Genomic DNA, 14,989 nt, shown 5'->3' on the forward strand with positions numbered 1-14,989 from the left:
CCAGAGGTGAGGGTTACATCGTTGTGTCATTCAAAGTGTGAGTGCGCTGAAAGCTGAAAATTGACCTGGGCAGGAAGGAGGTACAGTTTCTGGTATTGAAGTAGATAATATATATTTTTTTTATATATTTATTATTATTATTATTATTATTTTATTTTATATTATTTTTCATATAATCAAAGATATTTTTTTTTTTAGAAAATCAGATAAATTAATACCCGCATTTCTAAAAATGGATTATATTTGATAATGATTTAAGGAATAGAGAATCTGAGCCTTGTAGGGATGATGTTAAAGGAAGCATGCACTGATAGAAATATAAAAACATCCATTGCCCACATCCTTTAGAAAAATCCTGGCCTGGCTGCCTCTGGTTCTAGTACTTTCTGAGCTTCCGATCTAGAACAAGCATGGACATTTGAGAACCAGGACCCGGATCTGCAAACTTGCATACCTTCTTTTGTTTATTATGTTCATAGATAAAAAAAAATAAAGTTTTTGAAAATGCTTTTATTCCTTTTTAGGTAATTTTTGTGAATGTTTAGTAACACAAAGCTTTACTAATATGAAGTAATACTTCATATGTCTAGGTATTTGGGAGCCTGGGACTCGCCTCCTTTCCACCCATTGGGTATGCAACCAGTCACAAAGCCCCAGATTGGGAGGAGAGTCCTAAGCTTTGTGTAAGCTCCAACCAGGCCATATTGGATATTACATAAGGCTTCCTTCAGAAGGTAAGTTAAGAGAAGATGAATATAAGAAAAAAACAAAAGTTGGGGTGCATTGGTAATTTAAGTAGACAGGGTCACTTCAGAAGCTGAAAGCTTCGCCAGATCCATAATCACAAAGGGTAGGGCCATGAAATTTCGGAGGATTTAGAATTCACAAATTACTAGTTTTTTATGTTCACAGGGGTAGTCATTCCATTTTCCATTTTCACACATCTCCACGCAGTCCTCCTTTATTCCTCTATGATCATTAGGTTCTCCCAAATCCCAGTTCTTGTATGAGATAACCACACCGTTGAGATATTTGAAAGTTCCCGGTGTCTCTTTATCGTTCATACCAAGGATTGCACGTGGGCCATAAGGGCTGGTGAGGGTAAAAATAGCATTATTCTCTGCTGAGTTACGTGGTGTGGCCAGCGTACCTCCAGCTTTTTTACAAATATTTATGGCTTCATCATAGGTGTCTATAGTACCATCTGAAATATAGATTTTGTCACCACTTGTAGCTCGCTGTCCCTTTGGTAAACCTGAAACAAGAAGAGGAAAAGAGATAAGAAAAGAAACCTATTTCATAATTGAACTGTACTTTTGTTGCTTCATAAATAAAATATATTCTTTCCTGAAAGATTACCTATGTAGCACCCTCATAGTTAGGTGGCTAATAGATTTAGGTAAATTTCAGGGTTTTTTTTTTGGCTCTTTGTAGCCAGTGAAGCAGGATTTGATTACTTCTGACTGTTATGGGTTCTGCTGCCTACAGGTTTGACTGCTTTCCCTTGCATTCCAATAAGTTCTGGAATATAGTGGGTTGGGAGAGGTGGACCATGGTGTCAGGAAAGAGTCCACCTGCTGGTGACACTGTGGCACCCAGACCTATAGGCTGCAATTCCGATGTCCACAAGTGGGTGTCTCCCCACCACCAGAAGCTCATGGTAATCAGGCATCACCTGCTGCTTGTTGCTGGAAGTGTATTTAAGCCCTGCCTATGCTTTTCCTCTTTGCCTTGGAGTTTGTGCTATGTGCCCCTGACCTGCGTTCCTGAATTCTTGATCCCTTACCTGCCATAAACCAATGACCTGCAGCCTGATCCCTTACCTGCTTGCTTTTTCCTTTTCCTGTTTACCCTTCCCCTGTCCTGGCTTGCTCCCAGCTCCTTCTGCCTGATCTCCCGTGTATGACCATGGCTCTGACAACGACTAAGCTTCCCATATCCAGTATATACACTATATTACCAAAAGTATTGGGACACCTGCTTTTACACCCACATTTAATGGCATCCCAGTCTTAGTCCATAGGGTTCAATATTGAGTTGGCTCACCCTTTGCAGCTATAACAGCTTCAACTCTTCTGGAAAGGCTGTTCACAATGTTTAGGAGTGTGTCTATGGGAATTTTTGACCATTCTTCCAGGAAGTGCATTTGTGAGGATAGGCAATGATGTTGGAGAGAAGGCCTGGCTCTTAGTCCGCCCTCTAATACATCTCAAAGTTGTTTATCAGCTTGAGGTTAGGACTCTGTGCAGGCCAGTCAGGCCATGTCTTGGTATACTGACACCTTAAGAGTTCCCTTCACTGGAACTAAGGGGCCAAGCCCAACCCCTGAAAAGTAACCCCACATCATAATCCCATCTGAACCAAATGATTTTGACCAATGCACAAACAAGGTCCACAAAGACATGGATGAGTGAGATTGATGTGGAGGAACTTGACTGGCCTGCACAAAGTCCTGACCTCAACCTGATAGAAAACCTTTGGGATGAATTAGAGAGCAGACTGCAAACCAGGCCTTCTCTCCAACATTAGTGCCTAACCTCACAAATGTGCTTTGGTCAGACATTCCCATAGACACACTCTTAAACCTGGTGGACAGCCTTCCAGATGAGTTGAAGCTGTTATAGCTACAAAGGGTGGGCCAACTCATTATTGAACCCTACGGACTAAAGCCCCGTACACACGTACCGATCGTCGGCCGAATGATCGGCCGTCTTTTGTCCAAGGTCTGTCGTGTCTGTTGAAAACTGCTAAAGACTGCACACGAATATTGTCGGCCAACAACAGCCGACTGCAGAAGTGATGTCATGTGATGGTTAACTTTCCTTGTCTTTTTTCTTTTCTGAGCATGCCCAGTCTTGCAAATCTGCTGTCTGTCGGCCGAATTCTGTACTGACTGGCAAACAATCGGCCGTTCTGGTGTCGGCATACAAAAATTTTAATGCTTGCACGACAGATTCTGTTCGGCCGAAAGTGCGCTGTCGGCTGTCGGAAGCATCATACTAACAAGCCGAAAATCGGCCGATCGGTCGTCGGCCGAATCTTTTCGGCCGACAATCTGCACGTGTGTACGAGGCTTAAGACTGGGATGCCAATAAAGTTCATGTGCGTGGAAAGGCAGGTGTCCCAATACTTTTGGTAATATAGTGTACTCTGCTTGTGCAGTTGTTCAGTATTTTTTCACTCACCTATTCGATTCTCTGGTTTGACTCATACAGTTCTGGTATTTTGGAGGTGCGTTTATATTTATGTTATCCACTTATTCTTAATAAATTACATTATTTTACATTTTACTTGTGCCTGGTATTCTCTGTGGAAGTCCACACATTTCTGGTCACACCTGTTTCTGACATATCAGCAAGGCCAGTCCTGACCTGAAGGATCGAGCCAGATATCAACTGTTAGAATCTATTCATCTTGCTCATTCCCTAGTTGATCAGGGCAGAATGTTGTTTGGTGATGTTCAGCCATTGATTCAAGTCTGTGCAGAGTTGACGTTGTCCAGTATTCCTAAAGGCCGTAATGACTTTTCTCCTCCCTTTAGTATGGCTCAGACGGAATCGCTGGTATGGTTATTGGATGATTCGGCTTATTTCTTTAAAGTGTTACTAAAGCCACAACAGTAAACCAGTCTGTGTATTCAGTAAAGTATGCTTGTTATACTCACTGTGGAACCTATGGGTTTTTTCCTCTGCATTGTGTAAAAAGGCTGTTTGTTTCTGTCTTCTCTGATCCTCCCACAGTCCCCAAACCATCTCCTTATAGAACAGAGCCTTGGAGGTACTCCGCACATTCTCAGTTTAGTGTGTATTGCTAGAGAGTTTTTTTTTCTTGGGAGAGTGAAAATGATCAACACAGGGCCAATCAGCACTGTCCAGACAGAGGATCAGGGGTCCTGCAGACTCATAGGACAATCAGGGGAGAATGAAAGCTCCTCCTACAAGGTTTAACCTGACACTGATAGAAGTCACAGGACTGCTCTAACTGCTGATGGGATATATTTCACTCAACCACAGTAGCAGACCAGTATTCCCTGCTACCAACTATATGTCAGTACCCTGTTTCCACTCGCTGCACCTACCCTGACTTTAACCTGTTGAAGAATACCTTGCTTCCGTTGCCTGCGGCAACCCCTCAGAAATCTTCCTTAGCAGCTGCTCCCTTCTTTTCACCATCCCTCAGTTCTTCTCTTCCATCAGCTGCACCCCCTGCTCACAGCCCTGCAATCACAAGCAGAACTTTAGTGCCTAAACCCAAGAAGAAACTGAAGTTTTTTTCCAACTCACGCAATTCTGCCAATATCCACTCCTGCCTACATGCCAGCTGACCTTCTCCAGTCTGCCTCCACGCCAGCCGATCTGCTCCAGCCTACCTCTATACTGGCTGATCTGCTCCAGTCTACCTCTATGCCAGCTGATCTGCTCCAGTCTACCTCTATGCCAGCTGATCTGCCCCAGTCTACCTCTATACTGGCTGATCTGCTCCAGTCTACCTCCACGCCAGCCGATCTGCTCCACTCTGCCACCATACCTGTTACCCTGGTATAGCCCATGCTTTCTACTTTTTATATTCAGGACTTTCAGTTAGCTTGTCTCACTCTACTGCAGTTGCCTTGGTTCAAAACCTTTGAACATCTGTCCATCCTTTGGACAGACTTCCTCATTTGGCCAGGTGTGACCCTTGCCCCTTTCTGCAAGCCAACCTGCATCCAGCCTATGTTCCAGGGACCCAGCTTAACTTCATTGCTATGTCTCACGCTATCCAGCCTGGCGTTACTGGTTCTTTGTCCACTGTCCAGTTTGGCTCCATGGCTCCTGACAAAACCGCCTGCCTCTGATGATCTGATACCATATTGTCCAGCCTGATGGTCCTGTGCTTGATGTTCAGCCTGCCTCTGATCCCATGCCTAATGGCTCTTCTGCCTCTGGTGGTCCTGTGCCGGACAGTCTGCTTGCCTCTGATGGCCCTGTGCCTGATGACCTGCCTGCCTTTGATGGCCCTGTGCCTGCCTTTTTTGGTCAGCTGTATAATGATCAGCCTGCCCTGCCTCTGATGATGCGATGCTTGATGTCCAGCCTGCCTCTAATCTTCTACCTGCCACCCAGACAGGTTTTAATGCCTTTGTATATACTGCTTAGCAATATTCCATTGTTTCTTTGCATGTTGCTCAGCTGAATTTTAATGCAAAGGTTAAGTGTCCACCTGCTAATGGGTCTGAGTCTTAACGTGCCATGTATGGGTTACCTGCTTGGCCTGAGATTAGTTTTATGGTTGCCTCGATTGAGTCCCTCTGGCAGTGTATTGCTCCTATGGTGCCAAAGCCTAGTGGTCCGGACATACCCTCGGTACCTGGAAGCTGCATTTGCCTCTATGGCCCTGGTTGTGGTGAGCTCCCAGAGAATGGCAGAGTACCATCTGTGCCTTGCCATAATCCGGATGCGATTGCCACAGCTCCAGGAGCCCTGGAGGACCCAGGTTGGGTAACCAGTGCTTTAGAGAGACCCAGGTGGTTGTTGATGTGCAGAGTGAGTCCTGGAAACCAAGCAAGCTACATTGTTATGACGGGACACTTTGGTGTCGGAGTTTAGGTATTGTCACATGACCCCAGGGCAAAGTTTGCAGATAACCTTTGGGACCCCAGCATTGGGGTAACTGCTGCTTTGAATGACTTTGCATATCGAATGTTATACATCTCTGAGTATCTGGCCAACAGGAAACCCAGCCAGTTGCTTGACCCCAACTGTGGGGTACCCAGTCAGTCTCCTGACCCAGGTGGTGGGACACTTTGCCCATTGATAGATCTTGGCAACAGGGCATCTCACTTGAAACCTGGCACTTTTTCAGCCTAGGAGAAACTTTTCCTCCGGACTTGTTCAACAGATGATTATGTTTTATGGACTCTTTCAGCTATGGCTATTTGGAGTGTCCGGAGGCCGCTCCTTAGAGGGGGGGAACTGTCAGGAAAGGGTTTACCTGCTGGTTGCACTGTGGCTCCCAGACCTATAGGCTGCAGTTCTGGTGTCCACCAGCGGGTGTCTCTCAGCAGCCAGCAGCTCATGGTAATCAGGCATCAGTTCATTGCTGGAAGTATAATTAAGCCCTGCCTATGCTTTTCCTCTTTGCATTGGTGTGTGTTCCGTGTGCCCCTGACCTGCGTTCTTGCATTTCTGCATCCTGAACCCTAATCCTGCAGCCTGATTCCTTACCTGCCTGCTTGTTCCTTCTCCTGCTTACCATCTCCCTGTCCTGGCTTGCTCCCAGCTCCCTCTGCCTGATCTCCCCTTTATGACCCTGGCTCTTACTCCGACTATGCTTCTCATATCCAGCTATCTGTATTTACTTTGTTTGGGTAGTCGTTCAATGTGTTTTCACTCACTTATAACATTCTCTGGTTTGATTTATACCGGTTCTGGTATATTGGAGGTGTGTGTATATTTATGTTATCTACCTATTCTTAATAAATTACATTATTTTACATTTTACTTGTGCCTGGTATTCTCTGTGGAAGTCCACACATTTCTGGTCACACCTGTTTCTTACACTTGGGCAGAAAATGCACAGTCCACAAACAGACTAAGCTAAGATCTTCTGGTTTTTCCAGATAATTTCCAGCCTCTTTCAGGCTTGAGCTTGAAATTGCCAGCTGGTGGAGAGAAGGCACCCTTTTTTTTAGACTTTTTAAGACTGAGACCCATTGGTAACTTAAAGGGTCAGTCCACTCAAAAGTGATATTTAGTTCTTGAATGATGAAGAGTTTACCCCAAGACAGTCCCTTCTATCGCTGTACTCTTGATATCCCTGGATCTGCGCACCTGTTGTACCTAGTATGAGGGTTCCCACCACCCTTATGTTTAGTTCCCAAGTCTGCTATTTCCATAGTGTGGTCATGGTTAATCCTAATCTATTGTAGTATTCCTCAACCTTTTTCAGTCACAGAACCCCTTTATAAAATTGCAAAACCTTTAAGCACACCATTCTAAAATGTGTAAAGTATGACTTACCGATGGGAAACCTGAACTGGGACAATACACACAGCGACCTTGATGGTCTTTCCTTCACGTCAGAGGCCCCAATCATGGCAGAGGTCCCTCCTGCATGTCAGAGTCCCCTAAATATCAAAGTCCCCCCCAATGCATCTGATACCCCCCCCCCCATCACTTTAAAGTCTCTCCTCTAAACAAGAGCCCCTCATCACATCAGAGTACTCAGTACCCCCATGACAGAGTCCTCTCTCACATCAGAATCTTCCCATCACCACAGAGTTTCCCCATTATAAGATCCCCTCACCCTAATGGAACCAGTGAAAATTGTGTCTCATGCTTTTGGCAGCCCAGGGGAACCCAGATGGCAACCCAGGTTGTGAAACGCTGATTTATAGCATCAAGCTTACCTTTGCCCTGCTGTTCTAATGATTGAAGTCGTTTTTCCAAATTCAAGATTTGCTTTTTAAGATCTTCAAGTGCTAAGAAAAGAGAAGTCAATTAGTACACTTAGAACTCACAACATAAGTTACTTATTTTTTAAGCCTAGAGGTAAAACACATTCAGTGGGTACTATGTATTTGCTATATTCTTTAAAGCCAAGGAATGCATATTACAGTAAACCTATACTCCATGTAAAGGAGGTTAAATTATAGCAAGACTAAAAATCATTCACCTAGAGGAGCCTGAGAATACAATGAGGTATTTCCAAGCTCCCTGAGGGCCCAAAAACCAGAGGAAACTCAGTTATGGGAGCTCTGACCTGCCCAGTCCTGCCTTCTACATATTATTAAAATAATATATATATAAAGCCATTAATCGTATTGAAGGACCAATAGCATGGTGAAGGAGACAGGGAAATTCCCATTTCAGAACCACAGTCACTAGTTGCATGATTGAGCTCCTCGTGTTTTTGCACTTCCTGGGTGGCTTTTGAAGCTTTTGAAAAGTAAATGTAGGTGGCAATGGCCTTCTGCTTTATAGCCTTGGTTTTGGCTTGGGTTTACTTTTAGGAAAAAACGCAGGGCCATGCAAAAGTCTACATTTTGCACTCTCTTCTTTCCCAACTGCTTAATTTGCCCAGAGTTACCCAAGAGTTCCAGTTATGGGGAAGCATGTAACTCACCCCTCTTCCTCCCACATGACCACTCTGATGCTTGGTTAATCACGCAATCCATGTGCTGTGGTAATTTAACATGTATTTGTTTTTCAAATTCACCATAAAATGAACCCCTGTCTTTCACCGCCTCCCCGTTAAGAGCTACCAAATGCTGGGTGGTGGAGGTAGGCATTTGGGTCATGTGGACACTGTGATTGGCTGTTACAGCAGTCATATGAGTGTAAAGCTCCCGATTAAATGTATGCATCAGGAGCTTTCCGGTTCCCACCAGTGACTGTGCTGGGAGCACACAGGGCACATGCCCTCAGCTCAGAAAAGTGTTTACATGGGGCTGCATATAAACGGCCTCTATGGCATTAAAGCCCACCTGCCGAGAGGCCCCATATATGGCAAGAGATTAAAAAAATTAAATTTGAAAAAATACATTATATCTACTTATTCTATAATATGCCTTTCTAGTATGTCTGAAGAGGTTAAACGTGTTATATATCACCACACACTCCGGAGATAGAGCAATAATTCAAGGTAGTTCATTTATGGTTAACTCTAAACTGACAAGCTATAAAGGCATTTAAAGCGTCGCCCTATTGATAATTTTGGGTAACTCCATTTTTTGCCATTTCACGGGCATACAGTATCTCACAAAAGTGATTACACCCCTCACATTTTTGTAAATATTTTATTATATTTTTTCATGTGACAACACTGAAGAAATTACACTTTGCTACAATGTAAAGCAGTGAGTGTACAGCTTGTATAACAGTGTCAATTTGCTGTCCCCTCAAAATAACTCAACACACAGCCATTAATATCTAAACCACTGGCAACAAAAGTAAGTACACCCCATAAGTGAAAATGTCCAAATTGGGCCCAAAGTGTCAATATTTTGTGTTGCTACCATTATTTTCCAGCACTACCTTAACCCTCTTAGGCATGGAGTTCACCAGAGCTTCACAGGTTGCCAATGAAGTCCTCGTCCTCTCCTCAATGACGACATCACGAAGCTGGTGGATGTTAGAGATCTTGCATCCCTCCACCTTCCGTTTGAGGATGCCCCACAGATGCTCAATAGGGTGTAGGTCTGGAGCCATGCTTGGCCAGTCCATCGGCTTTACACTCAGCTTCTTTAGCAAGGCAACCCCAAACACACCTTGGAGGTGTGTTTGGGGTTGTTATCATGTTGGAATACTGCCCTGCAGCCCAGTCTCTGCACAAAGGGGATCATGCCCTACTTCAGTATGTCACAGTACATGTTGGCATTCATGGTTCCCTCAATGAACTGTAGCTCCCAAGTGCCGGCAGCACTCATGTATCCCAAGACCATGACACTCCCACCACCATGCTTGATTGTAGGCAAGACACACTTGTCTTTGTACTCCTCATCTGGTTGCTTCCTCACACGCTTGACACCATCTGAAACACATACGTTTATTTTGGTCTCATCAGACCGCAGGACATGGCTCCATGTCCTTAGTCTGCTTGTCTTCAGCAAACTGTTTGCGGTCTTTCTTTTGCATCATCTTTAGAAGAGGCTTCCTTCTGGGATGACAGCCAAGCAGACCAATTTGATGCAGTGTGCAGCATATGGTCTGGGGACTGTCAGGCTGACCCCCCACCCCTTCAACCTCTGCAGCAATGCTGCCAGCACTCATATGTCTATTTCCCATATTTCTCTGGATATGACGCTGAGCACTCAACTTCTTTGGTCGACCATGGTGGGGCCTGTTCTGTGTGGTACCTGTCCTGTTAAACCACTGTATGATCTTGGCCACCGTGCTGCAGCTCAGTTTCAGGGTCTTGGCAATCTCCTTATAGCCTAGGCCATCTTTATGTAGAGCAACAATTCTTTTTTCAGATCCTCAGAGAGTTGTTTGCCATGAGGTGCCATGCTGAACTTCCAGTGACCAGTATGAGAGAGTGAGAGCGATAACACCAAATGTAACACACCTGCTCCCCATTCACACCTAAGACCTTGTAATACTAACAAGTCACATGGCATCGGGGAGGAAAAATGGCTAATTGGGCACAATTTTGACATTTTCACTTAGGGGTGTACTCACTTTTGTTGCCAGCGGTTTAGACATTAATGGCTGTGTGTTGAGTTATTTTGAGGGGACAGAAAATTTACACTGTTATACAAGCTGTACACTCACTACTTTACATTGTAGCAAAGTGTAATTTCTTCCGTGTTGTCACATGAAAAGATATACTAAAATATTTACAAAAATGTGAGGGGTGTACTCACTTTTGTGAGATACTGTACATAGTTTTAAGGGTTCACATATTTCATCCCTATTTACCTGATACTGCTCCATCTTTTAGTTTGAACAAAAATATTTGGGATTAAATTGTTTGTGCATGAGCTAAAACTCATTTTAGTGCATTTTTTTCCTGCAAATATGGATGTAAAAAACAGTTTCATAGTTATTATGCAACATATAAATTGCAACTTATATCATAACATGTGAACTTGTTGAAGATGACTTCAAAAGCACCATTAAAAAAAAAAAAAAAAAAAAAGGAGGGGTATAATAAACAAGAAAATAATGTTAATTGAATGTACCCATGTGGCCGACAGAAGCCAGTGTTCAAAAAAGACTAAACCTAATTTGAATAAATGACCAGGATGGCTTACACCCAAGAGTTCTCAAAGAACTAAGCCATGGTATAGTCAGACCATTATTCCTCATTTTTAAGCCCAGCTTGCTGACTGGATTGGTACCTTGCTGACTGGATTGGTACCAGCAGACTGGTGAAAAGCAAATGTGGTATTCATATTGAAAAAAGTGCTGAGATATATACCTAGGAACTTCAGACCAGTCCACATAGCATCAATAGTATGTAAACTACTGGAAGGAATGATAAGGGTCCATAACCAAGAATTTGCTGATGAAAATAGTATCATTAGTACTAACGAACATGGATTTATAAAAGAAAATTCTTGCCAGCCTTTTACCATTCCGTGAGGAGGTAAGCTATATTTTGGATAGCGGAAGGCTTGTGTTAGCAGTATATTTCAATTTCGCTAAGGCATTTGATACAGTACCACATAAACGATTAATTTACAAATTAACCACTTGACCTCCAGAATATTTACTCCCCTTAATAACCAGGCCATTTTTTGCGATACTGCACTGCGTTATTTTAACTGACAATTGCGCGGTCGTGCGATGCTGTACCCAAATAAAATGTATGCCCTGTTGGTATTTGATGACCTCTGCGTTTTTTTATTTTTTACACTATAAACAAAAAAGACAGGCAATTTAAAAAAAAAAATAATAATATTTTTTAATTTCTATTATAAAACATATCCAATAAAAAAAAAGGTTAAAAAATAATTTATTCATAAATTTTGGCCAATATGTATTCTGCTACATATTTTTGGTAAAAAAAAAATCCCAATAAACTTATATATTGATTGGTATGCGCAAAAGTTATAGCGTCGACAAACTATAGGATATTTTTATTCATTTGTATTTATTTATTTATTTTTTAGTAGTAATGGTGGCAATCAACAACTTATAACGGGACTGCAATATTGCGGTGAACATTCAGACACTAACTGACACTTTTTGGGGATTAGTGATACTAATACAGTGATCAGTGCTAAAATATATGAAGCTGTCACTGTACTAATAACACTGGCTGGAAATGGGTTAACATCAAGGGCGATCAAAGGGTTAACTTTGTCTCTATCAGTGTTTTACTATAGCGCGGAAGGTGCTTTTCCTAGGGGAAGACATGGATCCTTGTCACTGCTTTGCAGAGGCACAGGATCCAAGCCTTCCATCCCATCACAATAGCGATCTGCCATGTTTACATAGACACACCACCATTCTGTCTGACTGCAGGACAATAGGGAGGAACGATCCGCCGCCCGAAGTGCAGGATCACGTATACAGTATATACGTGATCCTGCGCACAGTGGTCACCCTGTAGCAGTAAAACTGCAATAGAGCAGTCAGCAAGTGGTTAAAGTCTTTTGGCAAGGATCATCATTTGTACCTGGACAGAAGACCGGTTACAGGAGTGCATCCTGAGGGTGGTGATTAATGGCACCTTCTCTGAATGGTCTAGATTTGTCCTGGGACAAATTATTTTTAATATGTTCATAAATGATATGGACGTTGGAATAAATTAAATTTCACTGTTTTGTAAATTGTGTAAACAAACATATGTTCCACAGTTTCTCTTCTTTCTAAAGCAGCCACAGCCTGAGTAGAAAAGCCTACCCCCTGCCGGTATGCTGTGGAGAAGGCTCCTGGCTCCCTGCATGGAACCTTCTGCAGAAATCTGACCTGCCCCCTACTGTGTCAGACCTATAGCCATAAACAAAGCTCCTCATTTTGCAGCATGCTGGTATGGGATAGGCTTTTCTATTCAAGCTGTGACTGATTTAAGGTAAAAAAACTGTAAGTTTTTGCACAGTTCAGAAAATCTTGGAATGAGGATGGACCTGATTATACCTGAGGTTGAAAATTTCAGCTGCCTTTCTATATATTGTTCAATTGAAAGATGACATGAATAATGTATTTATTTGAAATGTGTAGTTAGAGAGCCTCTTCCATTTCACATAAACCCTCATATGATCTAGACATTTTATACAATCCAATCTTGATATCTTCAACAAAATGGTTTGTAGGTGATACTATATGGTCTCGTAGAGGGCTTTCTTTTTACCTGCATTTGCGCTGTCTCCTCTTTCTCCTTTTGCTCCTGGTGACCCCTGTTCTCCTCTTGGTCCAGATGGTCCAGCAACCCCTGCAGGTCCCTGTGGTCCTGGAGGTCCCTGTGGTCCTGCTGGCCCTGGTTAATCAAGTCAATACATTTACTGACAGAGTTTATGTTTTAAAAAATAAAGCAAACAGGTGTAGGTACAGTATATTTAAGCACATCATAAGGCAAACATGATCTGTTGACTGGCCCAATAATAAAGCTGGGTCTATGCAATTTGTGCAGCTTCTGTTAAACTTCACAATTCGAGGCATCTATAAAATACATTTTAAATTAATGCATTTTCTAAACCTTCTTGTTAGGGATTTGCGAAACTGCCCAATTGAAGCAATGAAAACGAATTGAGCTTCTTTACAAAACCTCACCTAGAGATAGCTGCTCTATGAACCTGGAGATTGCAATTCTATGGTCCTGGAGTCATCTATGGACCTGGGGTTAGCTGTTTTAATGAACATGGAGGTGAATGTTTTATTAACCTGGAAGTAGCTGTTCTATTGACATGGAAATGGATGTTCTATGGACCAAGAGATGGTTGCTCTAAGGACCTGGAGGTGACATCTAAATGCATTTGGAAGTTTATATGTCTATGGATGAGGAGGTAGGGGCGGTGCAAGGATTTTGCCACCCCCCCCATATGCTTGGCCCACGATGTGACATCACAATCTGGCAAAATAAAAATTGCCCCCCCCATATGCTCAGCCCACAATTTGACATCACAATCTGGCAATTGGTTGAAATTAGGTGTTTTCCCCCATTTGGCTATTGTGACATTCACTTTGATTCCCAAAGATTCAAACTTTTATAAATGAGCCTGATAAAATATAGTTAAAATTGTACGTTTCATTAAGTGCCCCTCTCTCCCTCCCACCCCCCTAATCCAAAGTTACTGAAGGGGTTATAACCCCGTCAGTGACTTACCTCGGCGCAGGGTCAGGCTCCGCCTACTCTCCTTGTGCATCAGGTCTCCCCCGCCAGGTGACGTGCATTAGACCTCCCCACAGGAAAGCATTAGTCAATGCTTTCCTATGGGGATTTTGGCAATGCTGGAGCCCTCACCAAAGTGGGGCTTGCTGTAGCGCTCAGGCGGCACAGCATGAGGAGTGCCACACAGGCCGGCAGTCCATTACTGATTCCAGGTGCAGGATGCCGGTGCCCCCTGCCAAGTTGCACCCTAGGCGGCTGCCTTGGTCACCTTACAGGTAGTGCCAGCCCTGCCTGGAGGTGACTGCTTTATGGACCTGGAGGTGGCAGGAACAAAGTGCAGCTTGTTTATGAACTGGCCTCATACAGTTTTACAGTTTAAGCATTTGAGGACATTAAAATAATTCTCTTCATACCTCTTTCTCCCTTTTCCCCTCTTTCTCCATCTGTCCCATTGTTTCCATTCTTTCCAGGAGCTCCACATGTAATAATAGAGTAGGCATTCTCATCTGAATCATAGCACATTTGTGTGGCTGGTGTCACTAAAGCTACATGGAGCAAAAGAACACCAAGAACCTTCACAATTTGTATATTCCACATCTTTTAGTCTGTAAAGGAGAAAGAAAAATGTTTGTCACTGACTGCCAAAAAAATCCCCAAAACACAATAATGACTACAGACAAGCATAGAAAAGAGGGGGGGGGTTTTGTTGAGCTAACCCTTGTGTGCCATAATCCTATTAATTAGAAAAAAGGAACTCCATGAGACAAAACAAGTTTGCTCAGAGAGATAAAGATTTAGTGGACTTTAAGGGCACATGTTAAGTGGGCAAAAAACTACCATAGGTATAAAAAACATATATTCTTTTATTTAACCAAAGTTTTTTAAAAAAAGGAACAAAAAGTTCAAGAAACAAAATTATACAATGACATACATATTTTTAGGAATAAGAACATTCATCGTATCTATAGGTCAAAATATTAGATATACAGATATTGTAGTAGTTACACTTTGTGAGTATTAAGATAGTGGTCTGAAGAGGTCAACGCGTTTCGCCTTAGCTTCTTCTGGACCTCAGACGCAAATATAATTTATCTCTTTTAGTAGAAACAGAAACATGCAATTAGTACAAAGCATTTTATGTTACATTTTATTCCTTATCTTTTTATCAGATTATTAGTCAAAACAACACACCTCTCAAAAATGCAGAAACCCGTGTAATCCGTGGTCATCAGTA

General features: G+C 42.8%; 1 protein-coding gene across 1 annotated transcript; it reads right to left on the reverse strand.

Moving 5' to 3' along the window:
• Positions 1 to 875: 875 nt before the first annotated feature.
• Positions 876 to 14,356, reverse strand: LOC309562869 (pulmonary surfactant-associated protein D-like; the record flags this gene model as incomplete). The annotated part of the gene is made up of 4 exons (XM_082267187.1): positions 14,169 to 14,356; positions 12,778 to 12,903; positions 7,388 to 7,459; positions 876 to 1,255 (listed from the first exon to the last, which is right to left on the reverse strand). Exons 1-4 carry the CDS (start codon positions 14,350 to 14,352, stop codon positions 876 to 878), a joined length of 762 nt encoding a protein of 253 aa, XP_082123313.1. The 5' UTR covers positions 14,353 to 14,356.
• Between the last annotated feature and the right edge of the window lie 633 nt (positions 14,357 to 14,989).

This window comes from Pelophylax lessonae, assembly GCF_965119305.1.
Source record: "Pelophylax lessonae genome assembly, chromosome: 9".
NCBI lineage: Eukaryota > Metazoa > Chordata > Amphibia > Anura > Ranidae > Pelophylax > Pelophylax lessonae.